We start from the raw sequence: 27,998 nt of genomic DNA, 5'->3' as shown, positions 1-27,998 counted from the left end.
ATAGTTTTTTGGCATTGCATCATATGGGATCTTAGTTCTCTGACCAGGGATAGAACCCACATGCCCTGCATTGGAAGCACTGAGTCTTAACTTCTGGACTGCCAGGGAAGTCCTCACTACCTCCCAGATCAAGGTAGGGTTGCTTGCTGCTGCTGCTGCTGCTAAGTCACTTCAGTCGTGTCCAACTCTGTGCGACCCCATAGACGGTAGCCCACCAGGCTCCCCTGTCCCTGGGATTCTCCAGGCAAGAACACTGGAGTGGGTTGCCATTTCCTTCTCCAATGCAGGAAAGTAAGAAGCGAAAGGGAAGTCGCTCAGTCATGTCCGACTCTTCGCGACTCCATGGACTGCAGCCTACCAGGCTCCTCCATCCATGGGATTTTCCAGGCAAGAGTACTGGAGTGGGGTGCCATTGCCTTCTCCAGGGGTTGCTTAGATCTCCTATTTAAAAGAGCCCTACAGGGATTTCCCTGGTGATGCAGTGATTAAGACTGTACTTCCAATGCAAGGGGCTCGGGTTTGAGCCCTGGTCTGGGAAGTAAGATCCCACATTCTGTGCAGCACAGCCAAAAACTAAAAAAAATTAAAAACAAATAAATGACCCTCCTCCCCATCACACTCTTCCCTGACCGTGCGTTATTTCTGTGCATTACACCTGTTTCTCACAACGTCAGGTATGTGTTCATCCTTTCTCTCTCCCACTAGAATGTTGGAGATGGGCAGGGATGTGATCTGTCTCCTTTGCCACCGCATCCCAGTGCCGGGAGCATGATAGCCGCCATGGGGGAGGCATCAGTAAATACATATTGAGCAATTGATTTAATGAAGACCTTGGGCCGTAGTCATAATTCTAGGCTATAGCTAATTGGCTTCCTGTTTTGGGGTCGTATTTATTTCTCACTTGGAAAACGGAGGTGAAAGATCCCCCCAAATGCCACCAACCCCAACAGTTAGCTCCAGGGCAGCAATCCAAGTGTGCAAAAAGTTTGTGTTCTCACACCGTGTGTGTTAATATCTTTATAGACTTTGTCTTTTGGTCCTGCTGGTTAGACACTGGAGATGTTTTGGTGATGGCCGCTCTCCCGATGGTGAGGTAGTGGCTGGTCGTAGCAGGTTAAGTGAGTGTAGCCATAACCCGGCTTGAGGTCTGAGTACACTAATATTCAGTGCATCGGCCGTGAGGTTTTTAGATGGTCATTAAAAAACTGTGGATGTAATGCATGATTGTACTGACCACTTACATGGTTAAAGTTTGATATTGCAAAGTTGACTTCAAATAAATCATTGCATCATATACCCCAAGTTAACCTGTATTAAATGACTAAAATAGCCCTTTTATACTTTTTCCTCATCCCCTCCTTCCTTCCAGGCTCCCCAGTGCTTTATGATAAGACAGTGAGAAAGCCCCCCCGTAGTAAGCTCCCCTTCTATAGGTAATTCTCTGAAAGGCATTTTTGGCAAAATGACCTTAGTTCGGCTCTGTAGGCCAGTGGAGGGGTTAGAGCCTCTCAGACCCCATCCAAGGGAAATGTAATAGCCAGTGTGTTAAAGGATGAGTAGATTATGAGCTGGCGGGTCTTTGTGCTGGGTGCTGGGGATGCCCACCGGAGGCTGGGATGGCACTGAGAACCCATGGCCAGCTGGCTTCCTCCGTGACCACACAGGGTGGTGGGGACAGCCAATGTTAAGTCAGCCAACCAGCCTTGGGGGTAAAGAGCCCACCCGGCCGGGCTGCTCACAGGTCTGGACTGCACACCAGAAGTTCAGCCTTGCCAGCTCCTGAATGAACAGTATCGGCCTATTTCAGGTGTCCCCTGTCACCCTGGGGCCACCAGGACCCAAATGCCCAGAGGGACGTTGTCCGTCAGAAATAACCTGGGTCCACAGTCTGCTGCTCAGCACTTTCCCGTCCCCACGGGGAACCTGGTCGTCTTGGAGCTGGGGCTTTGCAGGTGGTTTCCGCCCGCAGCACGGGCGGGGGGCCGCCCCGAGCTCCCGTGGACCGGTGCCTGTCCTCGTCATGCCCGGCCGCCTCTGTCTCAGGCCCTTGCGGAACTGTCCGCACGTCACCCAGCTGTTCCCGTCATCCCGTCTCCTCTCTGGCCCCTGACACCAGCATTCCTCATCGCAGTCTCCAGCCTGCCCTGCCCTCTACCCCTCTATCTCGCCTCCCCTTTTGCCTCTCAGGCTTAGATTCCGCAGCCTGTCGCTATCACCCTGACCTCTGCCCCAGAGCCCCAAGCACAGCAGACACACCCCTGGGTCAGTCCAGTGTCTGCCTGCTTTGATGCTGCACTGAGAAGCTGACACAACCCAAGAAAACCCCCCGAAACCGCAGCTCATCTTTCTTAACTCATGAGCCCTGACTTCGGTGGTCCCAGACCACCCACTCTCTACACCCCCAGAGCCTGTTTCACACCCCTTTGCTGACTCCCAGCACCTCCCCTCCATCCTCTCTCTCTTAGGAGGTGAACTTCCTTATTTCACCAAGAAAGTGAATGTTCTAAAAAGACCCCCTGTCTGCTCCCCTCAGCGACTGCCAGCCCCACACAGCTGTTCCCTCCTGCTTTCTCTCCCTCTTGTCTAATGGCCGGGGTGGGGGGCTCCTTGTGCTCTAGGCACTGACCACCCACCTGCTTCCCGCCCCCTCGGAGGAGGACCTTCCTGACCCGGAGTTAAGTAATTCCCAGCTCCTGCATGCAGTTCCCAGTCCTGTACCGTATTCTTCCTAAAACCACGTCTGCACTCGGGCAGGTGTGTGAGATCCGGATGCCGGGTCATGGCACCAGTTGCATCTGGACACGGAAACCTGGACCCTCCCGCCCCTGTCAAAGCTAGTGACGTTCCCACCTGCCTGCTGCATAAACCCGTGTAAAAACTGACAGTGACTAAAAGCCGCCTCTGACGATGATGTCTGCTTTTCCCGGCTGACTTGAACCGTTCCCCTCTTATGTCTTTGTCAACACGACCGGCCTTGTGTTAAAATATTTTTCCTTTCCCAGGACATGGGTAAATTTTCCCTCACCTACGAGGCCTCCATGACCCGGCTGTTCCGAGAGGGCAGAACGGAGACCGTGCGTTCCTGCACCGCTGAGTCGTGCAGCTTCGTGCTGGCCATGGTAGACCCCACACAGACGGTAGGTTCCGCCCGGCCGGCAGAACAGCCCCCGAGGGGCCGTCTCTGCTGTTCCGAGGACGACACCCGAGGTGGACACGCAGGCTTCCCTGATTAAATCGCAGTCCCACGCGTACTTCTCCAGCGAGTCCGCATCTCCCTCTTTCCCTCCACCCGTCTCGGGAGGACAGAGAGTATTAAAAGGCAGCCATCTAGACAGACACAACGGTTCGTGTGTGCATCCATCCTGTTATTCTGTAACCTCACTTCTACAAGTGAGGTTACACTTCATAGGAGTCTTTTACTATTTATTTATTTATTATTTGGCTGCTCCGGGTCTTAGTTGAGTCACGCGGGACCTTTAGTTGTGGCGTGTGGGATCTACTTCCCAGACCGGGGATCAAACCTGGGCTCCCTGCATGGGAAACTCATAGCCACTGGACCCCCAGGGAGGGCCCCCTCAGAGTCTTTAAATCGGAGCGGTGCACAGCTGGTGAACACAGGAATGGGAGGGCGGTGAGGCAGGACAGTGCTGGCAGTTGGTGTCAGGCTGAGAAAATGGTGACCGTCCATGGGCGCCTTCTTATTTTATTATTATCATTATTATTACTGTTTTTTGTTGGCGCATACGGCACGTGAGATCTTAGTTCTCTGACCAGGGATTGAACCCACAACTCCTGCATTGGGAGCGTGGATTCTCAACCACTAGACCGCCAGGGAAGTCCCACACAGACACCTTCTGCCCGGGGTTCCTGAAGCCCACCGCCCACACTGAAGCCCCCTGAGCAGGCTCGGGGCCCTGGGTTTTCCGTGCACTGCCTTTGACAGTCCTAGTGGTGGCTCGTGAAGCATTATCAGTTCGTTTTTGATAGATAAAGGAACAGAGACTTAGCTGAATCCGGCAAACTGCTGACCACACACCTAGTGAGGGGCTGAGGCCCATCCTGTCCGGGTCTGCTGACTCCCGAGGGGACGCAGCCCGGGGTTTTGCTCCACTCTGGGGAGCTCATTCCTGGAAAGGCTGTTGGTTCCGAGGGGAGACGCTCGGCAGATCTCATCACAGATGGCTCTGATCTGTCACTGCCTTCAGAGCAGCCTGAGGGCCGGGTCTGGAGTGGACCGGCCTCCACGTCCATGGAAGGGCTTGTGTCTCCTCGTACTGAGATTGACCAGCAGGGTCCTAAAGAACCTGGAGCGGCCTTTGTGGGTCGGACTTGTAGGCCCCAGAAGCGCTGTTTAGCCGAGCTGACGGACCACCCAGGAGGGTTACTTAAGGGCCCGCAGGAATGTTGCAGCCCCCTCAGAGGAAGGGGGCGTCATTCCACATGATGAGACGCGGAGGCTGGCGCTTTCCTACCTACTTAGCGGCCTCATTTGTGTGAAAGGTGAAATGACGCCCAGTGGGCAGCACACAGGATCCCCAAACTGTCTCTCCACAACCTGTCCCCTCCACAGCCTCGCAGCAGGAATCTGGGGCAGGGGCAGCCGGCCAGTGGCGTTTCTGGTCAGGTTGCCTTGGTAACCAGCCAAAGACCACCCAGACCCCCTGCCCGCCCCACCAGTGACCTGCTGTCTCAGCGCTCTGTTGGACTGCTGGCGAGAAGCGCCCGTGACCCTCATCTCGGAGCTCAGACGGTGCTGCACGACTTGAAACTGCCTGTCCTTTGTTATTTCAGGTTGAACAGAAGCTCAAGTTGTTCAGGATCGCGTCTGAGAAGCATCAGCTTCTGTACCGCCTGGCGATGACCGGCGCGGGGATCGACCGCCACCTCTTCTGCCTCTACGTGGTGTCCAAGTACCTCGCGGTCGACTCCCCTTTCCTGAAGGAGGTGAGGCCCTTCTGTGCAGCCCACTCGGCTTTCTTGGCTAAACCAAACTTAGTCAATCTGAGGACAAAATTTAGTACAGCTTTGCCAGTCAGAACTGGTCTAACAGATGGGTTCCAGGGCTCAGCCGTCCTCACGCTGGAAAATCTGAGCCACATTTCTTCAACCCCGGGGATGCCATTGTTGTTTAGTCGCCAAGTTATGTCAGACTCCTTGCAACCCCATGGACTGCAGCACACCAGGCTCCTCTGTCCTCCACTGTCTCCTAGAATTTGCTCAAACTCATGTCCATTGAGTCGGTGATGCCGTCCAACCATCTCATCCTCTGTTGACCCCTTCTCCTCCTGCCCTCAATTTTCCCCAGCATCAGGGTTTCCTTCATTGATTGAGTCAGCTTTTCACACTAGGTGGCCAAAGTATTAGAGCTTCAGCATCAGTCCTTTCAATGAATATTCAGGGTTGATTTCCTTTAGGATTGACTGGTTTAATCTCCTTGCAGTCCAGGGGACTCTCAAGAGTCTTCTCCAACACCACAGTTCAAAAGCATCAATTCTTCAGTGCAAAGTCTTATGGTCTAACTCTCACATCCATACATGACTACTGGAAAAACCATGCTTGTACTAAAATAACTATCAAGTGATGTGCTCTGAAAGATTGATGCTAAAGCTGAAACTCCAGTACTTTGGCCGCCTGATGCAAAGAACTGACTCATTTGAAAAGACCCTGATGCTGAGAATGATTGAAGGCAGGAGGAGAAGGGGACAACAGAGGATGAGATGGTTGGATGGCATCACCAATTCAATGGACATGAGTTTGAGTAAGCTCAGGAGCTGGTAGACAGGAAGGTCTGGCATGCTGCTATTCATGGAGTTGCAGAGTCGGACACGACTGATCAACTGAACTGATGAGCTCTGAGGTGGTTGTGTTTTTTTTTTTTTTTGACCACCCTGCAGAGCATGTGGGATCTAGTGCTCTGACCAGGAATTGAAACCTGTGCTTCCTGCAGTGGGAGCCCAGGGACTGCATAGCCAGGGAAGTCTTGAGCTCTTGAGTATTTACTTCTTTCATTTTTAATATAGTTGTTTTACTTTTATGTTTATAAAATGTAACTTTTTAACGGTGGCTGTGTTTAACAGGCACCTTGGAAAATTCCTGGAAGTTTGACCCTCAGCTTAGGAGAGCTGATACCAGTCTGCTCAGCACACAGCTGCTCCCTTCCAAATCTTACTCCGTGTATCCGCCACCTTTTCTGCCCAAGACCCGTCAGCCAGTGTTTGCCTCTCTAGTCTGGGTATCCTCACCTGCTCCATCCCTCTCCGAAGAACCCCTGCCCCCAGAGCCAGCAAGGCCCCCAGGGACATAGCCTTCTGGTGTCTGAAACAGTCCAAACACCAAGCAAGCCTTTCCTCATCTCCTGGGCTCCTTGGGGACAGAAGAGGATGGAGCTGGGAAGTGTCATTAGAACGTCACCTTGTTTAACTCCCCAGGTCTTAGCTGAGCCTTGGAGATTATCCACCAGCCAGACCCCTCCACAGCAGGTGGAACTGTTCAATTTGGATAGGAATCCAGACTACGTGTCGTGCGGAGGGGGCTTCGGGCCGGTAAGTGGCCGGGCGTCTGAGTTCACAGAGCAGCAAGCACCGGGGCAGGACGGGCCTGTCTCAGCTCTAAGCACCCCGCCCTGAAGGTGCTCCTACTGGCTATTCGTGCCAGTATGAATGGCATTCTCATTAAAGGTTCGAAATCCCCTTTTCCCGTGGCCTCATTTCCACGGTTCTGTTGATTCATTCTCTCACCATGCCACATGGTATGTGGGATCTTAGTTCCCCGACCAGGGATTGAACCCATGTCCCCTGCAGTGGAGGTACGAAGCCCTAAGCACTGGGCCGCCAAGGAATTCCCCCCAAGTTCAGTTTGAATGTGCTTTTCTATAGGTTGCTGATGACGGCTATGGGGTGTCGTACATTCTCGTCGGTGAGGACCTCATCAATTTCCATATATCCTCCAAGTTCTCCTGTCCTGAGACGGTAAGTACAAAAGTCCCCCCTTCCCAGGATGGAGTATTTGTACTATTTTCTTTTGAAGGGATTTGGGTGGGGGGCACATCCCTGATTTAACAGAAAATTTCAATTCAGTTATGCATTCTTCCTTGGTTGGGATGTTTTCAAAACAAGGATTTTAATAGTTTTAAAGGGATTCATCGTATTTGGTTGAAAGTCTTCATCTTTGCTGGTAGCCCTACTAAGTTGGAGTGCTGCCACAACTTTTAGACTCTGTAACATTGAATGCTTGGCTTCCTACAGTGGGGCTAGTGGTAAGGAAGCCGCCTGCCAATGCAGGAGACCTAAGAGGCGTTGATTAGATCTCTGGGTGGGGAAGATCCCCTGGAGAAGGAAATGGCAACCCACTCCAGTGTTCTTGCCTGGAGAATCCCATGGACAGAGGAGCCTGGCGGGCCACAGTCCATGGGGTCGCAGAGTCAGACACGACTGAAGTGACTTAGCAAAGTCACTTCCTTGCACGAAGCGTTGAAGGACAGACTTGAGATCTGTGTGCATGAGCTAAGTAACTCACACACGTAATGCAGCAGCGGTCTGCGGTGATCTCCAAGTGGAACCCGTGACCTCCTTCCTAGCACGGCGCATTTAATCCGTACTTATATTCTCACCTTCCCACGTTGTACGTCGCCTGGCAGTCAGCACCAGGATCACCTTTAACAGAGACATTCGGAATTCACTCGCTTATTGTGTTTTATGTAATGCATTGACATTAGGGAAAAAAGGTACCAGGCATCCCAGTGCTCATAGCAGCACTGTCTATAGTAGCCAAGACATGGAAGCAACCTGAATGTTTATCAACTGATGAATGGATAAAGAGGTGATATACATACACACACACACACACACACACATATACATACATACACTAGACAATCACTCAACCATAAAAATAATGAGATAATGCCACTTGCAGCGACATGGATGGACCTAGAGATTACTGTCCCGGATGAAGTAAGTCAGAGAAAGGCAAATATCATATGGTTACTGGTTATATGTAGAAATAAAACGATACAAATGGACTTATTTATAAAACAGAAGTAGACTCACAGACATAGAAAACAAATTTATGGTTACCAAAGGGGGAAGGGAGTGGGGAAGGATAGATTAGGGGTTTGGGATTAACAGATACACACTATTGTATATTAAATAGGTAGTCAACAAGGACCTACTGTATAGCACAGGGAACTCTACTCAGTACTTTATAATAACCCATATAGAAAAGAATCTGGAGAAGAATGGGTATATATGTATATGTATAACTGAATCACTTTGCTGTACACTTGAAGTTAACACAATATTATAAAACAACTGTACTCCAATATAAAATAAGAATTAAATTTTAAAAATAACTACTAAAGCTGTTTCACTATGAAAGATAAGGTGTTGGAAGCTAATGGAAACTTCAAAAGGTGTGTGACAATTAGCAGAGGCATAGAACTTCCCATCCTGGGAAGGGGGGACTTATATTTGCTCTGTGTGGAAAAGAAAAACAAACACAGCCACACAAACACGTAAGCTGTTATCTTTTTTTTTTTTTTTTTGTAAGCTGTTATCGTTATGAACCCTTAACATCTCATCAGACTCTGTAACTTAATGATTCACTGAGTCAAAGCTTAGAGAACTGGCAAAAAAGAATGTTAGTTCTTTGAGTCAGATTACAAGTGAAAAGGTTTAAAATGTGAAAAATCCCACGTTATAAAGTTTCTTTTTGTTTGTTTGTTTTTAAATGAAAGGATTCGCATCGCTTCGGGAAGAACCTGAGAGAAGCAATGACCGACATCATCAGTTTGTTCGGGTTCAGCCCCAATTCCAAAAAGTAAATCTCTTAGCACTTCTGGGAAGGAAAAGAAGTTCTTCTGATGAAAAACCAAATGAAAAATAGCTCTGTATCCTGACTGTATTTCAGGATGAAAATTTGTTTCCTTCCAGCGAAGGTTTGGTGTTTTTGCTTTTCTAGGACAGCAGGCTCCACGCCGTGAAGTATAACCCTACTCCTTCTAAGCAGCTCCTAACCTGGGGGACATTGGATGAAGTCCCCCCTAAAGTCTTCCCATCACCTTACATTCCTTAAGGGACAAGCGATTTTTGGAATGAGTGGGGTTGTGGCTTCATACTCGCTGGAACCAGACCGGCATGCTTCCTTGGCTGCCACTGGACACCTGGTACTTACGGGCATTTAATTTTATCAGAGCAGTGTAAACATTTGTTTCCTTCCAAGAGAAAAGCCTCTTTTAAGTTGCAGATATTAGCAGTTAATAGCCGACGCACATGCAACGCACTAACCAAGACAAGCTTTGTGATTTGGAATCTGTTCTGTCTGTGGTCACTCTCACTGTCTAGTCCGGTCATCTGCTTTTGCCTCTCCGTGTTTGAAGTCTTCAAAACCCGGTGCCTTAAAACAGAAGGCCCTAAGCGTAAGGGAGGCCACGCAAGAGATTTATTTTAAGTCTTTGGGTGGAATTGTGGGTGTCTCACTCCCGTCTCAATTTCCTGGGTGGATATCCCTGTGTAGGGATTTTCCTGTCATGTCCCCATGTCCCAGAGGGACCAGTCCCCTTACAAGGGCAGCTGTGAGCCGGATTCCCTTCCATCAGACTGCCTTCCTCAAGCTTCATTGTTAAGCTATGAAAAAAGATGTGGGCGCGTGTCAGAAATGGGGAGCAAGGCATGTGATGGTTGAAGATAGCGTGTCTGGATAACACACATGGTAGATGCTTCCGGATTCCTGCTTACCCAGCCTGCCAGCAGGGATAACAGGACAGTGGCCACTGAGAAAGGAACAAACTTGAGAAGAGCGAACCTCAGGCAGTCAGGGCTGGCCGTCCCACCTGCTGAGAGAGGAGACCCACTCCCGTCTCCAGGGAGACAGAGGGAGATGGGTCATCTCGGCGACCTCCGAGAATGTCGCAGGTGACGGGTGCCGAGTTTAACACAGCCTACCCTTCCGATGCGTGTGCCTTGCTCGAAAGAGTGATTGACCAAAAAGTGATGACGCGCTGCATTGTCTTCAGTATTTAATGCAAAAAGAAAGAATCATGGAGTGAAATAGACCCACTGCCTCTGGGCTGTCATGACAGGCTTAGCTGTCCATTTTTAAAATCATGTATTTATTTTTCTGAGCACTCTGTTCTGGTGGGGCTCATGTCTCTAAGAGTCCTGTATTCCAGTGATTTGGTGATGAGGCTGAACCGATGGGGCAGGGGCAAGGCACTGGCCACAGGGCACGTGCATATTTTATTCGTGTACATGTTGTGATGTAAACCCCCCTAAATGGGCCAAAGACTCTTTCTGTTAAAAGCAAGCAGAAATGGGAACAGACAAAAAAGCAAAAAAGGACATCTAACCACCATAGCAACAAAAGATCCTGTTCATCTGTGGTATGTAGTCAGGGGGGCGTCGGGGGATACGGGAGCCCCCCTGACTCAGCCAGGCGTGGCTTCCAGTTGAAGCCAGGGCCCCCAAATCATGCACTGTTGACCACTGACCAGTCTGTATTATGATTCACGGGTGAATTCGAGAGCAGACATGTTAGCACTCAAACCTATTTGGGCTTGTCTCTCAGGTTTTAAATATTTCAAATGTAATTTTCACTAATCCATGCAGTCATCAATGCAATTTTATATTCCTTAAAAGGAAGAAGACTGGGTTTGTACTGTACATGTTGAAAGCAGGAAGTTAAGAGTATTCATGTATTTAATTTAATTTGGAACAAGCCATAGTCTTAACAGAGCTGTGGTCTGAATTTGTTATGTTGGACTGGCCATTGCATGTAAATATAAGGTGCCCTTTTGGATGTAAATCTTAGATACGCAGTATGAATGTTACCATTAATAAAAACATTAACCACAGGGCTGCTTTCTGTCTCTTTTGTTATACTGATAAGGAGGCTAAAGGTCAGGCACTTGGGACAAAGGTGACCGGCCAAGATATGCAGAGAAGGCCTCGGGTTGGGCAGAGTGGACCTCACTAGGTTCACACCTCTGTTGGAGAAGGGCTACTGCTAAGAAGGGCTGTGGGTTTCGCTCTGTGTTCGTTTTCCATCTTCTCCCGTGCCTCGGGGCCTGCTACAGCGCTGACACATAGCGAGTAGGTGCTCAGTCAGTGAATTTCCATTTTCTCCAAGGCTCTTCTTGAGCACCTCCTGTATGCTAAGCTCTGTTCTAGGCACTGGGAATACAGCGGGAACCCCACCAGGTTCTGGCTGTCATGGGAAATGGTACAGACGAACTTGCCTGCAGTGCAGAAATAGACACAGACGCAGAGAAGGGACATGTGGACATGGGGTGGGAGGTGGGATGCATTAGACTGGGATGGGCATGCGCACTGCCACGTGTAAAACCTGCCGGAGAGTGCAGGGAGCTCAGCTGGGTGCTCTGACGACCTAGAGCAGGTGGGGTGGGGGTGGGAGGGAGGTCCAGGAGGAAGGGGGCGTGTGTGTGCAAGCAGCTGACTCACTCGCACTGTACGGCAGAAACTAACACAGCATTGGAAAGCAGCTGTACTCCAGTTAAAAAAACATCCCAGTGGGAGGAAGTCAAGAACAAGACAACCCTAGGGTCTTCAGGGTTCCTAGACGTGTGTGTATGTGTGTGTGTGTGTGTGTGTGTGGGTGGGTGGGTGGTGAGAATACCTGGCTTGTGAAGGATGCTGATTTAGAACTGAGGCCTAAAGGACAAGCTTTCACCTTTTTTTATATTATTATTATTTTTAAATTTACTCACTTTTTTTGAAGGTTTCAAGTATACGTTATTTCTTTAAACAAGCCATATTTTAATGGATACGCAGTACTTTTACTTGGCATCAATTATGCGTTGATTTTGAAACAATTCAGCATTAAACCAGCTAGGGTGATTACTGTTCGCTCCATTCCGTTGGGGTGACTCTGCCAAGAGGTGACGGGTTCCACTCTATTCCGATTTGTGTTGCCATATATACAGACAGTGGCTGTACTAGCTAATACAGCATATTATCATACTTGTCATGGAAACCAGGTGCCCGCTTCTGGTGGATCTGCCTTGCCACTGCTTGCTGAATGCTTTGAACCCTGAGACGACTTAGTGCATTTTTGGCCAAGGGAAACATCCTGAGGTTGAACACAAGAGGGAGGCAACCATAGCTGCTGGCCTGTAGCAATTCCTCGTCAGAGAAATTCCCTGGCAGAGTCCTGAAAAACAAAATAAATTTATTTTTAATTGAAGGATAATTGCTTCATGGTATTGTATAAAGCGCAATTCTGCCAGACATCAACATGAATCAGCCATCGGTTTGCCCACATCCCCTCCCACTTGGACATCCCTCCCTATCCCACCCACTAGGTTGTTACCCAGCCCTGGTTTGAGTTCCCTGAGTCCTACAGCAAATTCCCATTGGCTATTTGAAAAGGCAAAATGATAGGACACTGAAAGAGGAACTCCCCAGGTCGGTAGGTGCCCAATATGCTACTGGAGATCAGTGGAGAAATAACTCCAGAAAGAATGAAGGGATGGAGCCAAAGCAAAAACAATACCCAGTTGTGGATGTGACTGGTGATAGAAGCAAGGTCCGATGTTGTAAAGAGCAATATTGCATAGGAACCTGGAATGTTAGATCCATGCTAAGCTGCTAAATCACTTCAGTCGTGTCCAACTCTGTGTGACCCCATAGACAGCAGCCCACCAGGCTCTCCTGTCCCTGGTTTTCTCCAGGCAAGAACACTGGAGTGGGTTGCCATTTCCTTCTCCAATGCATGAAAGTGAAAAGTGAAAGTGAAGTCACTCAGTCGTGTCCTACCCTCAGCAACCCCATGGACTGCAGCCTTCCAGGCTCCTCCATCCATGGTATTTTCCAGGCAAGAGTACTGGAGTGGGGTGCCATTGCCTTCTCCGTAGGTCCATGAATCAAGGCAAATTGGAAGTGGTCAAACAGGAGATGGCAAGAGTGAATGTCGACATTCTGGGAATCAGCGAACTAAAATGGACTGGAATGGGTGAATTTAACTCAGATGACCATTATATCTACTATTGTGGACAGGAATCCCTTAGAAGAAATGGAGTAGCCATCATGGTCAACAAAAGAGTCCAAAATACAGTACTTGGATGCAATCTCAAAAATGACAGAATGATCTCTGTTCGTTTCCAAGGCAAGCCATTCAATATCACAGTAATCCAAGCCTATGCCCCAACCAGTAATGCTGAAGAAGCTGAATTTGAACGGTTCTATGAAGACCTACAAGACCTTTTAGAACTAACACCCAAAAAAGATGTCCTTTTCATTATAGGGGACTGGAATGTAAAAGTAGGAAGTCAAGAAACACCTGGAGTAACAGGCAAATTTGACCTTGGAGTACGGAATGAAGCAGGGCAAAGACTAATAGAGTTTTGCCAAGAAAATGCACTGGTCATAACAAACACCGTCTTCCAACAACACAGAAGACTCTACACATGGACATCACCAGATGGCCAACACCGAAATCAGATTGATTATATTCTTTGCAGCCAAAGATGGAGAAGCTCTAGACAGTCAGCAAAAACAAGACCAGAAGCTGACTGTGGCTCAGATTATGAGCTCCTTATTGCCAAATTCAGACTTAAATTGAAGAAAGTAGGGAAAACCACTAGACCATTCAGGTATGACCTAAATCAAATCCCTTATGATTATACAGTGGAAGTGAGAAATAGATTTAAGGGACTAGATCTGATAGAGTGCTTGATGAACTATGGAATGAGGTTCTTGACATTGTACAGGAGACAGGGATCAAGACCATCCCCATGGAAAAGAAATGCAAAAAAGCAAAATGGCTGTCTGAGGAGGCCTTACAAATAGCTGTGGAAAGAAGAGAACCGAAAAGCAAAGGAGAAAAGGAAAGATATTTGCATTTGAATGCAGAGTTCCAAAGAATAGCAAGGAAAGATAAGAAAGCCTTCCTCAGCAATCAATGCAAAGAAATAGAGGAAAACAATAGAATGGGAAAGACTAGAGATCTCTTCAAGAAAATTAGAGATACCAAGGGAACATTTCATGCAAAGATGGGCTTGATAAAGGATAGAAATGGTATGGACCTAACAGAAGCAGAAGATATTAAGAATAGGTGGCAAGAATACACAGAAGAACTGTACAAAAAAGATCTTCATGACCAAGATAATCATGATGGTGTGATCACTCACCTAGAGCCAGACATCCTGGAATGTGAAGTCAAATGGGCCTTAGAAAGCATCACTACGAACAAAGCTAGTGGAGGTGATGGAATTCCAGTGGAGCTATTTCAAATCCTGAAAGATGATGCTGTGAAAGTGCTGCACTCAATATGCCAGCAAATTTGGAAAACTCAGCAGTAGCCACAGGACTGGAAAAGGTCAGTTTTCATTCCAATCCCAAAGAAAGGCAAGGCCAAAGAATGCTCAAATTACCGCACAACTGCACTCATCTCACACAGTAGTAAAGTAATGCTGAAAATTCTCCAAGCCAGGCTTCAGCAATATGTGAACGGTGAACTTCCAGATGTTCAAGCTGGTTTTAGAAAAGGCAGAGGAACCAGAGATCAAATTGCCAACATCCGCTGGATCATGGAAAAAGCAAGAGAGTTCCAGAAAAACATCAATTTCTGCTTTATTGACTATGCCAAAGCCTTTGACTGTGTGGATCACAATAAACTGTGGAAAATTCTGAAAGACATGGGAATACCAGACCACCTGACCTGCCTCTTGAGAAACCTATATGCAGGTCAAGAAGCAGCAGTTAGAACTGGACATGCAACAACAGACTGGTTCCAAGTAGGAAAAGGAGTATGTCAAGGCTGTATATTGTCACCCTGCTTATTTAACTTATTTGCTGATTACATCATGAAAACGCTGGGCTGGAGGAAGCACAAGCTATAATTAAGATTGCCAGGAGAAATATCAATAACCTCAGATATGCACATGACACCACCCTTTTGGCAGAAAATGAAGAGGAACTAAAAAGCTTGTTGATTGAAAGAGGAGAGTGAAAAAGTTGGCTTAAAGCTCAACATTCAGAAAACAAAGATCATGGCATCCGGTCCCATCACTTCATGGGAAATAGATGGGGAAACAGTGGAAACAGTGTTAGACTTTATTTTGGGGGGCTCCAAAATCACTGCAGATGGTGATTGCAGCCATGAAATTAAAAGATGCTTACTCCTTGGAAGGAAAGTTATGACCAACCTAGATAGCATATTCAAAAGCAGAGACATTACTTTGCCAACAAAGGTCCGTCTTGTCAAGGCTATGGTTTTTCCTGTGGTCATGTATGGATGTGAGAGTTGGACTGTGAAGAAAGCTGAGTGCTGAAGAATTTGATGCTTTTGAACTGTGGTGCTGGAGAAGACTCTTGAGAGTCCCTTGGACTGCAAGGAGATCCAACCAGTCCATCCTAAAGGAGATCAGTCCTGGGTGTTCTTTGGAAGGAATGATGCTAAAGCTGAAACTCCAATACTTTGGCCACCTTATGTGAAGAGTTGACTCATTGGAAAAGACTCTGATGCTGGCAGGGACTGGGGGCAGGAGGAGAAGGGGGCAGGAGGAGAAGGGGATGACAGAGGATGAGATGGCTGGATGGCATTACCGACTCTTTGGACACGAGTTTGAGCAAACTCTGGGAGTTGGTGATGGACAGGGAGGCCTGGCGTGCCACGATTCATGGGGTCGCAAAGAGTCGGACATGACTGAGCCACTGAACTGAGCTGATTTTACATATGGTCATGTATGTTTCCATGTTACTCTCTGCATATATCCCCCCCTCTCCTTTCTCCTCATCTCCCACCCCTCCCCACCTCCTTTCTTGATGAAGAAGGTGTGTTTAGCTCACCACCCACCCTAAGTTTGCGTTGTGTTAATGTGGTTGTGTGTGTTAGTTCTAGGTCTTGACCACCTCCCTCTTCCCCAGAACATCATCAGCGTTGGGTCGCTTATGTCGACAAGGAACGCCTAGTCTTCATCGAGCTCCAGCACCACGGACCTCAAGTGCACGCTGGGCTGGGAACCTACCTGCCTGTGCGGACCCCTGGCCTTCCACCCACTTGCGGTGTTCTGTGGCCGGGCGGAAACGTATGTGGTGAAGTCTAGGGGTCTGAAGTCACTGCCTCGGACTGGCCTCAGTTTCCCCACCTGAGCCAAGAGCTGCTGGTCCCGGTAGTGTCCCGCCCTGTCTACCTCAACTGGCAGGTCCCGGGCCCCAGCCCAACACCACCCTCCAGCCCTCCACATGCCCTTCCACAGTTCTGGCTTATTCCCTCCCACTGATCGGCCCCGCCCCACTCACTTCCGCTCCCGGCCTTCACACCTCACCCCCAACGCGTCCCACCCTCTCACCACCTAGGCCACGTGTTCCGCCCCTGCCACGCCCATCGCCGCGAGCCCCGCCCTGCCCCCTGGCCACGCCTCCTCCCAACGGCCAACCCAACGGCTGGCCCCGCCTCGCCCCCACATTTGCGCTAGGTGCTCTGACAGCTCCCGCGGGCCCAGGTACGTCGTCTGAGGAGACCTGACGGGGAACCTCTCCAGCGCCTGACACGCCGGCTTTCCCCGCGGTCCCCGCGGTCCCGGGCCCGGCCTCGGGCTTGCAGACGGGAGGGGGACCGTGGGCCCCGAGTCAGCCTCGAGGGGGCGGAGGGACCCCCCCTCTCCTTTCGTCCCTGTCGGGGACGGCGGGACCTCCAAGTCAGCCCCTTGGGGAACGGCGGGACCCTGCCTCCGTCATTCCTCTGAGAACGACGGGACACCGCTCCTGTCAGCCCGTCGGGCCAGCAGGGAGCCCTTCTCCGGTCGTCCTCGCCTGGGACGGTGGCACCCCCAGGCCAGTCCCTGGGAGCGGCGGGCCGCGACCCCGTCGGTCCCTCCGGAACGGCGGGACCCTTCCCCGTGTCATCCCGCAAGACCCTTTCCTTGTCAGCCCCTGGGAGCGGCGGGCCCTCCGAATCAGATCTTGGGGGCGTCGGGGCCCCCGGTCAGATTCCGGGGGCGGCGGTACCCCCAGACCAGACCCTGGGAGTGGCGGGCGATCGCATCAGATCCTAGGAGCCGCGGGCCCCCCGGAATGGCTGCAGGGCCCTCTGGGGGCCGCCGCTGACCGGGCCGCGTGGTTGCAGGTGCGGGGCGATGCCCGGGCCTCGACGCCCCCAGTGGCCATGGAAGACGCCCCTCTGCTGGGCAGCATGTCCAGCCCCGAAGACGAGATGGTGACAGACCTCTTCAGTGCCGAGAGTCAGTTTGTTCCTGAAAACCTTCCCCTGAAAACTCCAGTGGCGATAAAGCACGAGGAAGACGATTTTCACGTCTTCAAGGATGCGTACCTGGGCCCAGCGGATCCCAAAGAGCCCCTGCTGCACGCGTTCAACCCCGCGCTCGGCGGGGACTGCCAGAGCAAGGTCAAAGTGGAGCTGCTGGTGGATGAGAACGAAGACGAGGGACTCCTGGGGGAGTACCCGAACCTCCCAGAGCTCAACCCCCTGGAAGACACCGTTCTCTCTGCCCCGCAGCCGCAGGCCTACAACGTCCACTTCCTGTCCTCCCTGCTCACCCCGCACAGGAGCTCTGCCGTCGTGCCCCTGGGCGCCTGGGCCAGGGACGGAGCCGCCCACCCCGGTGTCCGCGTGATTCCAGTAAGATCCGCATCGCACAGCTCCCCCTGCTCCTCTTCCCCAATAGAGAGGGAGGACTTTTACCTCGATTTTTCCTGTGTCAGTAGCATCACTGTTGGACTCACCATGCCCAACAAGGCGCATCCCTTGCTGAAGCGAGATGCATCAGCCAGCCAAGCATCCTCGCTGATGGTGAATTAGGTCCTTCATCCCTAGATAAGATCTGGCCTGACTCAGGGACTTCCCTGGTGGTCCAGTGGCTAAGACTTCACACTCTCAATCCAGGGGACCTTGGTTCAATCGTTGGCCAGGGAACTAGATCCCACATGCCACAACTAAAGATTCCAAGATCCCACATTCTGCAAGGAAGATCGAAGATACCATGTGCATCAACTAAGAACTCGTGCAGCCAAATAAATATTTAAAAAACAAAAAATACATGGCCTGACCCAGCAGGGATTAAAAAACAAAAGAGAAGGGAAGCAACTAGAATTTTTTTTTTTTTTTTTTAGTTCTGCAGGCAGGGATCAAATTGTGCCCCTTGCTATGGAAGTGGGAGGCCTAACCACTGGATCACCAGGGAAGTCCCTACAAAGTTTTAAAAGCAGCTTTAGGAAAGAAGCCCTAGTGTCTGTGAAAACAAGTGCAGTGAGTTTTCATGCACTGGCCTTTTACATATTTTCCCCTTTAGATTTATAAGGGTTCTAATTCATAGCTCAGATCAGTCAGTCATGTCTGGCTCTTTGCAATCCCGTGAACTGCAGCATGCCAGGCTTCCCTGTCCATCACCAACTCCTGGACCTTGCTCAAACTCATGTCCATCAAGTTGGTGATGTAATCCAACCATCTCATCCGTTGTCATCCCCTTCTCCTCTGGTCTTCAATATTTCCCAGCATCAGGGTCTTTTCCAGTGAGTCAGTTCTTCGCATCAGGTGGCCAAAGTATTGGAGTTTCAGCATCAGTCCTTCCAATGAATATAGGATGGATTGGTTGGATCTCCTTGCAGTCCAAGGGACTCTCAAGAGTCTTCTCCAACACCATGGCTCAAAACCATCAATTCTTCGGCACTGAGCTTTCTTTATAGTCCAACTCTCACATCTGTACATGACTACTGGAAAAACCATGGCTTTGACTAGATGGACCTTTGTTGGCAAAGTAACGTCTTTGCTTTTTAATATGCTGTCTAGGTTGGTCATAGCTTTTCTTCCAAGGAGCAAACGTCTTTTGATTTCATGGCTGCAGTCACCATCTGCAGTGATTTTGGAGCCAAAACAACAGTCTCTCACTGTTTCCATTGTTTCCCCACCTATTTGCCTTGAAATGACGGGACTGAATGCCATGATCTTAGCTTTCTGAATGTTGAGCTTAAGCCAGCTCTTTCACTCTCCTCTTTCACTTTCACCAAGAGGCTTTTTAGTTCTTTGCTTTCTGCTATAAGGGTAGTGTCATCTCTGTATCTGAGGTTATTGATATCTCTCCTGGCAGTCTTGATCCCAGCTTGTGCTTCATCCAGCCCAGCATCTAGCATGATACAACATATAAGTTAAATAAGCAGGGTGACAATATACAGCCTTGACATACTCCTTTCCCAATTTGGAACCAGTCTTTTGTTCCATGTCCAGTTCTGTTGCTTCTTGACTTACGTACAGATTTCTCAGGAGGCAGGTAAGGTGGTTTGGTATTCCCATCTCTTTAAGAATTTTCCACAGCTAGGACTCGCTGCTAGGTAGGACTTACAGTTAGTACTTGTGTTTGGTGAGCTGTGAAATCACGGTGTTAGAGCTTCCCTCTGTTAGTAAGTAGCTGTTCCTCAAGTGTATGTAATATAAATCAGAGTCTATATGAATTCATGCTAATTGTCAGCCAGCTACCCTATTTTGCTGTGGATAACCACTAGTAATTTTCTGCTTTGTTCTTATTTATTTACTTTGAACCTGGGCTTTGGGTGGTGAAAGCACAAAGTCCTAACCACTGGACCACCAGGGAATTCCCATTTTCTGTTTTATTTTTGCTGAAACTAAAAAATCAATTTTTAAAGGAAGAAAAGGATTTCCAAGGAAATGTGTACTGGCCCCCCAAAAGGATCTAGTTTGGAAAATTAGATTACTCAACCACTAATTTTAGTAAGTTATAAATTAAGCCTGTGTGGAACATTTTTGGGTTGGTATTAAGATGGCTGGAACCTGACTTTGTATATCGTAAACCGTAGCAGCAGGAGCTTAGATTCCTGTTTTCTGCTCCTTAGTGCACAGGAAAGTTGGGGAAGAGAGGCTGAGGCCTGGAGAAACCAGAGAGCACATCTTGTTCCTCCAGACTTCAGTCAGCGCAGAGGTCTTTCTCGGAATCTTTTTGAGATGGCTTGAAGTGTCGGACATTCCATCTTGCTACCAGGCCAAACTTGTGTCCCAGCACCTTTGCCTGTTGGTCCAAGTGCAGTTCCCTTCCTGTGCCCAGTGGACTCAGTGTTCACCAGAACGGGAAGGGAATTAGCTCATTAAAATGGTAAATTCTCTTTTAATGTAACTCAACTTTAGCAAAATAAAGGAGGGACTACTTGGATGATATTTCTTTTTTTTTTTTTTAATTTTATTGACAAATTCCAAGTGTTAGTCGCTCAGTCATGTCTGACTCTTTGCCATCCCTTGGACTGTAGCCCACCAGGCTCCTCTGTCCATGGGATTCTCCAGGCAAAAATACTGGAGTGGGTTGCCATGCCCTTCTCCAGGGGATCTTCCCAACCCAGGCATCAAACCCAGGTCTCCCACATTGAAGGCAAATTCTTTACCATCTGAGTCACATGATTCTGACAGTCCAAATTTATTAATAAAATGAAAAAGATTTAGCACAAACATGTTTATCATTTAAACAGAATGGAATTATTTTTCAGTAAATATTCAGGGTCAGTTGCTAATTTCCTTTTTCTAGAAATTCATTTCCACATATTGACCTCTGTTTATTCTGTAAAAATAGGGTTTTACTATACTATAAGTAGTCCAAGTATCAGTTGCATGGGATTGAGGAACTGATGTATTTACTATTAAGTATCTGTTCATTACAGGGAAATAAGTTAAATCTGGAGAAGGCAAGGGCACCCCACTCCAGTACTCTTGCCTGGCAAATCAAATGGATGGAGGAGCCTGGTGGGCTGCAGTCCATGGGGTCACTAGGAGTCAGACACAACTCAGTGACTTCACTTTCACTTTTCACTTTGATGCATTGGAAAAGGAAATGGCAACCCACTCCAGTGTTCTTGCCTGGAGAATCCCAGGGACAGGGGAGCCTGGTGGGCTGCCGTCTCTGGGGTCACACACAGTCAGACACGACTGAAGCAACTTAGCAGCAGCAGCAACAGCAAGTTAAATCTAAGCCTTGATCATTTAAAAAATAAAATTATTCTTCCCTAAAAACCAAAATCTAAACTTTGATGACATGTACATGACAAATTCCCCAAAGCAGAAAGCAGAGAAAATTGAAAAATTCTACATTTCTGTAAAATTTGAAATGTCTAAAAAAAGTTATAACTTGAAATATTGCTAAACTTTCCTGTATCTTAAAAAAAATTTCTACCTAGATACTAGTCTGCTGTGCTAGGGGATTTGCCAGTCCATGAAAATAATTAATTGTTTGGATCCCAGATTTTAACTTAGATGATCTTCAAGTCTGAGTCAGACCCACACTTGGAAAGATAGTTGTCTCTGTTGTGATTTTACAGAAGGTCTTCAGAATGTTACCTCAGAATCACCATCTTCTTTGAAGGACTTTATGATCTGCCTCCTGGCCTTTGGGAAAATTCACCTGTGCTCTCTAACAGGCAGTCTGTGCAGGTGGAGGTTAAGGAGGGGGAGAGACCATATAAATTGTGGGTTGACTGCTATTTCCTGATCTCCTTACATATCACATTTTAAAGAAGCACTTTAAAAATATATAATAATATATTAATATAACAATATATATTAATATAATTAAATTAGTATATATTACATTTTATTATATATATTATATAATATATATTATATATAATCAATATATAAAATTACATCTTAACTTTATAATTATATATAATATATAATCATACATAATATATATTTATATATGTTTATATATATTTATATATATATTTATATAATTTATAATATAAATTATTATATAATATAAATTATATATTAATTATATATATATGTTATATGTGTGAACATAAATATATATAAATATATATAGAAATTATAAATATATAATTGTATGTATATATATAATTATATAATGATATATATAATATATAAAGAATGTAAATATATAATTATAATTATGTATATTATATCTATAGTATATAATATATATGCTATAATATATATTATATATATAGTCAACTAGCTGACTTCAACTAACATATATATAATATATATTTAATATATAATAGTTATATATTATAGATAATATATAATAATATATAATGTATATATTTAAAAGTTTATTATTTTAATTTAAAAATTTTATAATTTAATAAAAATAAAATTATATTATTATATATAATTATATAACAATTTAGAATTATATAATTAATATTAATATAGTATATTATATAATATTTATTACATACTTTATATATTATATTTATATTTATTATACTATTATCATATATTTCTAATATAAATTTATTTATTTTAATTGAGGGCTAACTACTTTACAATATTGTATTGGTTTTGCCATACATCAACATGAATCCGCCATGGGTGTACACATGTTATATACATTATAATATATTTATATATACTATACATATACTATAGATATATAATTATAGTTTTGAAACACTTTAAATGGTAATTTTTTTTTGAAACACTTTAGTGGTATTTTTTTTTAAAGCATCGAAACTACTTAGTTTTTTAAATTCCATTGACTTTCAATGACATCATTGATGTTTCTCCCTAGTTTTGGTACTTTTGCTGATGTGTCGCTGAGTTGTTGCAGAAGATAGCTTAAAAAACAAAGCTGGCAGTTATTCTCTACCCTCATAGTTTTCATGTTAATTATCGTTCTACCATTCAGTGAGGGAAGCTCTACTATTTAATTATAAACATTACTATAAATACATTGTAAGTTATGTGCATGTGTGCTAAATTGCTTCAGTCATGTCCCGCCACCCTTTGCTACCCCATGGACTGTAGCCCGCCAGGCTCCCCTGTCCATAGGATTCTCCAGGCAAGAATACTGGAATGGGTTGCCATGCCCACCTCCAGGGGATCTTCCCGACTCAGGGAAACCCAGATCTCTTATGTCTCTTATATTGGCAGGAGGATTCTTTACCACTAGGGCACCTGGGAAGCTCCAAGTTACAACATAATATCATTAAAACATCAGCAAAGATGTCTGGCTTCTTGAGGAAAAGGCAAAACAGACTAGAACATTAATACAATTTAATGAGCGTGCTCTGAGAATGATGATTAAGGAGAAGCATTTTAGGTGATTTTAAGGAAGTTCCCAAGAGGCAGCCAGCTCTTTTGTAGTAGAGGGTTGTCTAGAAGCTCAAGGGGGAGCTGACCAATCACAGAATCTTCTCAGATTACCCACACCATGTTTTTCAAACAGCAAGAGGGTTACATCGAAGTCACATCCCCACACCTCATGGGCAGATGGTCCTGATCTCTGGTGTTCTCGATCCCCAGCCAGGATGGTCAGATGACTTGTCGCCCCAGAGGATGAATTAATAGTGAGGAAGAGAGGATGCTAAGCATAAGAATGTTCTTTACTTCAAAAATGTAACTTCTACAAAGAATTTTCTATATTATGCAACTGTAAATAAAGTGCAGTGTCCACAATGTGATTTCTAAGATAACGTTTACTTTTTCAGGTTGAAATCAAGGAAGCAGGTGGTTCTATCACAAGTAACAATCTGGATGAAGCAACCTTCCAACATCCTCTGGCCCAGGAGTCATGTTGCAAGTTCCCATCATCTCAAGGAGCAGAGGATGCCTCTGGTTGCTCTCATAAGAAAGACTCTAACCCAATGGTAATTATGCCAAAGAAAATGTGTCTGACTAACATGATGTTAAATGTTTGACCCTTATCATTACTAAGTCAACAGTAAAATATTTTCAGTCATTGCTTTGCATTCTGTTTACTTGTCGAGTCAGCATTTTTGATTGTCTTATCTATGAAAAGAGGGATATAATTAGAGTCTTTCTAATGTTTCCTTCACATCTAAGATTCTCTTCTACTCGATCTTAGCAAATCAAAGATTAGGACACTGCTGTATTCACTAAAGAGAGAAGCCGTAAGTCACCTCAGTCCAGGCAGACCCAGGGTTGGCCCAGGAAAGGAGCAGCTGCTGACCTGTGTGGTTTGGCATGCTGGTGGGAGGGGGCAGCTGCGGTTCTGTGGCTGCAGGGCAGAAGCTGCTTTCCTCCCTGCCTGCCTCCAAATCCCTCCTACCAACTAACACTCAAGTAAGATAGGAATCAGTAACATTTGTGGTTTATGTGATAGGTTCGCATGTTCGTCGTTTTATTTAATCTATCAACTGCCCTGGTGGCTCAGACAGTAAAGAGTCTGCCAGCAATGCGGGAGATCTGGATTTGATCCTTGGGTTGGGAAGAGCCCCTGGAGAAGGAAATGGCAACCCATTCCACTATTCTTGCCTGGAGAATCCCGTGGACAGAGGAGCTTGGCAGGATACAGTCCATGGAGTCACAAAGAGTCAGACACGACTGAGCTACTAATACAGACAAACTCTGTAGGGTAGACATTATTTTTACCTACATTTTATGGATCAGAAAACAGAGATGTTGCATAGTCTACTTGTAAGTGGTGTGTTGAGGACCAAAAAGGGAGGGAAACCAGGGAATCCAGCCCCAAGCATTCATTTGGCAAAAGGTCCAAAGAACCAATTGCTGTCCCCACCATCAGCTCTCTATTCCAAGAAAGGAGACCTTAGACCTAAGGTGTGTACTTTAACTGGAAAATACTTGAGAATGAGCAGAGCTTTTCTAGGACACTTAGATCAGGTGAACAGGATGAGAATTCTTCCGATTACACCAGACTCCTGAGTAATGTTAGAATGCTCACAGGAGGGACAGGATTGTGTCCCTCAGGAGTCCAGAATTGTGCAATAGGCAGAGGCCTGGACAGTCCACTCAGCCCATCTGTGTACCTGTGCATGTGTGGCTATAATTATCCTCTAAATACAAAGAAAATTCCAATGGAACATGAATGCTGGCCTCTTATCCAGTGTCAGGATGATCTAAAGGTGTGAGCTGGCGATCAGCACCTCATTAATGTAGGCTGTATGTGTGTTATTTTGGTAACATCGATCCTTTAAGCTTATTTGGGTTTTCCTGTCTAGGAAACCCAAAGGCAACCTAACAACAGAAACCGTAGTTTCTCTGGGTATTTGCGATTTTACCATCAGAATTAGAAGCTATGTGCGGTGAGAGACAGTGACTCCTCTCACCTTCATGTTCATGCTGCACTGCCATGGACAGGGCTGCCCAGGGGAGGGCCGAGTCCATGCTTGGCTTGACTGGTGTGGTGGACTGGTGACTCACCAGGCTTGCTGGGGATTTATATATGGTCAGAATCCAACTAGGCGATCTGAGGGTGCTGGTCAGGCCCAGAAAGATTGACATGGTTTCTTGGAATTTTCCAGTACTCGGATTAAACTTTCTAAACTGTACTTGTAGGAAATGAAATAAATGGGTATCTTAAAAACACATTAAATGTTAAATAATAACATGTGCATGTGGAAGGAGAGAACAACTGTCATAAAATTAAAGATTATTCTAAGTAGTTGACCAGCTACAGAGATGGAGTCAGGGGGACAAAGCCCTTCCTATGGTTAACTGGATTTCAGTGGGGCCAGGTTAGGCAAATCAGCACACTCTCTCCATTCCTGAAGACCGTGGAGTACCTGGACAGGTGGACAGAAGCTCTGGTTCATAGTCACCTGTTCCCTACCCTAAGCCTATACCTGTAGAGACAGGTGTGAGCAGGAACTTCTCTTAACACACTGAACACACCTCCCAAGACGTTTCCCCGGGAGTGTTTTTGCCTTGTGGTCCCTCCAGACAGCATGTTACTGCAGAGTAAATAAGTGAGAATATATCTATAGTTTACCATTTTCCATTAAAACTTAAATTGTGCATTAAAACTGTGTTCTTGGATTTAAGTTTACTTAGATTCATATTACTGGATATCTTTTTAAAAATGGAGCCTGATCATTATTTTTCATTTTAGGTGATATGTCAGTTGAAAGGGGGCACACAAATGCTGTGTATAGACAGTTCTGGCACAAGAGAACTACAAGCACTTCATTTGGTTCCTCAGTATCAAGACCAAAATAATTATCTACAGTCAGGTACAAAGTAAATTAATAGAAAAATATGTCATATATCACATGGAAGTTGGTAAGTGAATATGTGTGTGAATGTGTATACAGAGTGAAAGTCAAATAGGCAGTTAGGCAATTTGGCAACCTACAGCCCATATTAGTGAGTTAAGACTAGAAAAATATATCTTTATAGGTTAATTCATGTACATTGTTCTGACTATCTTGAATTCTTAGATAGCTGTCCTCTCCTTCTGCTATCTGTAGAGAGCTTTGTGATCCTAATAGGCATCTACTTGTACCCATGAGTGGTGTGGCCAGAGGTAACTGGGTTGAAACAAACTTTCCCAGATTAGGCAGTGGGTTGACTGTTCAGATGTGGCAAAAATTATACACATTTTAATGTAAATGTTTTAATGCAGTCAAGGAGAACCAGCACTCTGCTTTCATCATCATGGGTTCTGAAATAACTATCAAATGCTGACTTATCTGCCGTTGATTTATTCAGAAACTTCTTTAAACTGGTGCAATAATAATGAATAATCTATAACTACTTGATTACCATCAAATGACTCATGAATGATTAAAGGAAGGTCAAATGACATAGTTTTAAGATTGTGTTTACAAAAGTTAGACACTAATACTCAAAACTGGGCATCTGTGTGTACTATGCACATAATTGTGTTACCCTAAAGCTTGAATTAACCAGAATATTTCATTATCATATGATTCACTGACCTTGTCATAATTTAAGTCAATATTAAGTCCTGATGCCATTCCAGTGAGCCTTTGGAACCCAGGGCAAAAAGACAGAATGTAACTGCTATTCCATCCTGATAGTCTCCTTATCCAGGGACAGATAACATGCCTCTAAGGCATTTACTTTTCTGTGATGCAAAGCACCTCCAGGAGCACTTTCCTGCACACCAGCCATGGGTTTTCTGGCTCCAGTCCCTGTGGGTCAGAGCTGCCTCTGATCCTCTACACAGGCAGAGAAGGCTTCTTTTCCAATTCCCTTCCTTCTGGAACACGACAAAATCCTAATGCCTTAGATCATCCCCAGAAGGAAGATTTACATAATGCTCTCCTCATCTATGTCCTTGTCATATCATCATAACTGCTCAGCCCCCAGCCTAGTTTCCTTTGTCACTGTGTACACATTAAATATCACCGTGAAATAGATGCATTCAGTTACGTAAATCTCAAGGAAACACCACTCAAAGGAGGCACAAGCCTTCAGTAGGTGGGCAATCAGGAGACTTCTGTCACTCCAGTTCAAACACGGAATTTGACAGGGACCGTAGTGTCTCACGGGTGTTCTTCATGGCGCGCTTAGGCCAAAGAAATACAGTATCAGCTCCAATCTTAAGTAGTTGCTCCCAATAGCCTGGTAAGTATTCACATGCCATCAAATCAGTACCTGAGGAAGAGCACACACAAACTGAAGGTGGCCCGTGTGTCGTCCCACAGGGGGCGCTGTGCTTTCTTTGAAAATGAGACGTATCTACAGCCTCCCTGGTGAGTGCTGCAGCACTCGAGGGCACCGTGGCACAGAGTTTAGGAACCTGGGCAGCGACATTTTTTAGCATAACATCCCGGAAGCTCAAGTAAAGTAGCATTATGACAAAGAAAAAAGGTGTAATAAGTAAAAACAAACAAACAAAAAAACCCAAGCTGAAAACATTGACCAGAAAGGTTTTCTAGAAAACATAAATAGGATCAAGAGAAGTGTAAATGACTTTGCACATGTTAAACTCATGATACATTATCATTTTTGTACTTTATTCCATGTGCAAGTGGAAAAGGAACAATATATGCTATCAATTAATTGTAATTAATTGTGTCTTCCTTACAGATGTCCCTAAACCCATGACTACTTTAGTAGGAAGATTTTTGCCAGTACCAGCAAAATTAAATCTCATTACACAACAAGTGAGTTATTGCTTTAATAAAAAAAATACAATAGGGTATTATTGTCTCTTGAAATTTCAATTGTTGAAGTTTGAATTACTCAGAAAGTATATTTATCCTCTGTTTTACAATCAGTGGTTAAACCAAGTATCCAACACCTTCACCCCACGTTAGGCACTGGGAGTAGCAGAG

General features: G+C 46.0%; 2 protein-coding genes and 1 pseudogene across 12 annotated transcripts in view; 2 read left to right on the top strand and 1 right to left on the bottom strand.

Moving 5' to 3' along the window:
* CPT1A (carnitine palmitoyltransferase 1A) overlaps window positions 1-10,849 on the top strand; it is a 61,812-nt gene extending 50,963 nt beyond the window's left edge. For 4 of the 6 annotated variants that reach the window (XM_061407255.1, XM_061407256.1, XM_061407261.1 and 1 more), the window contains 5 exons: window positions 3,003-3,137; window positions 4,792-4,944; window positions 6,429-6,542; window positions 6,876-6,968; window positions 8,735-10,849. In XM_061407255.1, coding sequence (XP_061263239.1) covers window positions 3,003-3,137; window positions 4,792-4,944; window positions 6,429-6,542; window positions 6,876-6,968; window positions 8,735-8,821 — 582 coding nt within the window. In that variant the 3' untranslated portion in view covers window positions 8,822-10,849. The other 2 variants (XM_061407258.1, XM_061407257.1) reach the window with 2 other exon arrangements.
* Window positions 10,850-11,746: 897 nt separating this feature from the next.
* Window positions 11,747-16,327, bottom strand: LOC133241568 (cytochrome c oxidase subunit 7B, mitochondrial-like; annotated as a pseudogene).
* TESMIN (testis expressed metallothionein like protein) overlaps window positions 15,535-27,998 on the top strand; it is a 41,817-nt gene continuing 29,353 nt past the window's right edge. For 2 of the 6 annotated variants that reach the window (XM_061407263.1, XM_061407266.1), the window contains exons 1-5: window positions 15,537-16,459; window positions 17,083-17,595; window positions 23,424-23,582; window positions 25,805-25,925; window positions 27,751-27,827. In XM_061407263.1, the coding sequence (XP_061263247.1) occupies window positions 17,122-17,595; window positions 23,424-23,582; window positions 25,805-25,925; window positions 27,751-27,827 (831 nt within the window). In that variant the 5' untranslated portion in view covers window positions 15,537-16,459; window positions 17,083-17,121. Of the gene's footprint in view, window positions 16,460-17,082; window positions 17,596-23,423; window positions 23,583-25,804; window positions 25,926-27,750; window positions 27,828-27,998 lie in introns of all 6 variants that reach the window. The other 4 variants (XM_061407264.1, XM_061407267.1, XM_061407262.1 and 1 more) reach the window with 3 other exon arrangements.

Source organism: Bos javanicus, chromosome 29 (assembly GCF_032452875.1).
Source record: "Bos javanicus breed banteng chromosome 29, ARS-OSU_banteng_1.0, whole genome shotgun sequence".
Lineage (NCBI taxonomy): Eukaryota > Metazoa > Chordata > Mammalia > Artiodactyla > Bovidae > Bos > Bos javanicus.
Note: the sequence above shows the minus strand (reverse complement) of the source record. Positions and strands in the feature narration are given on the sequence as shown.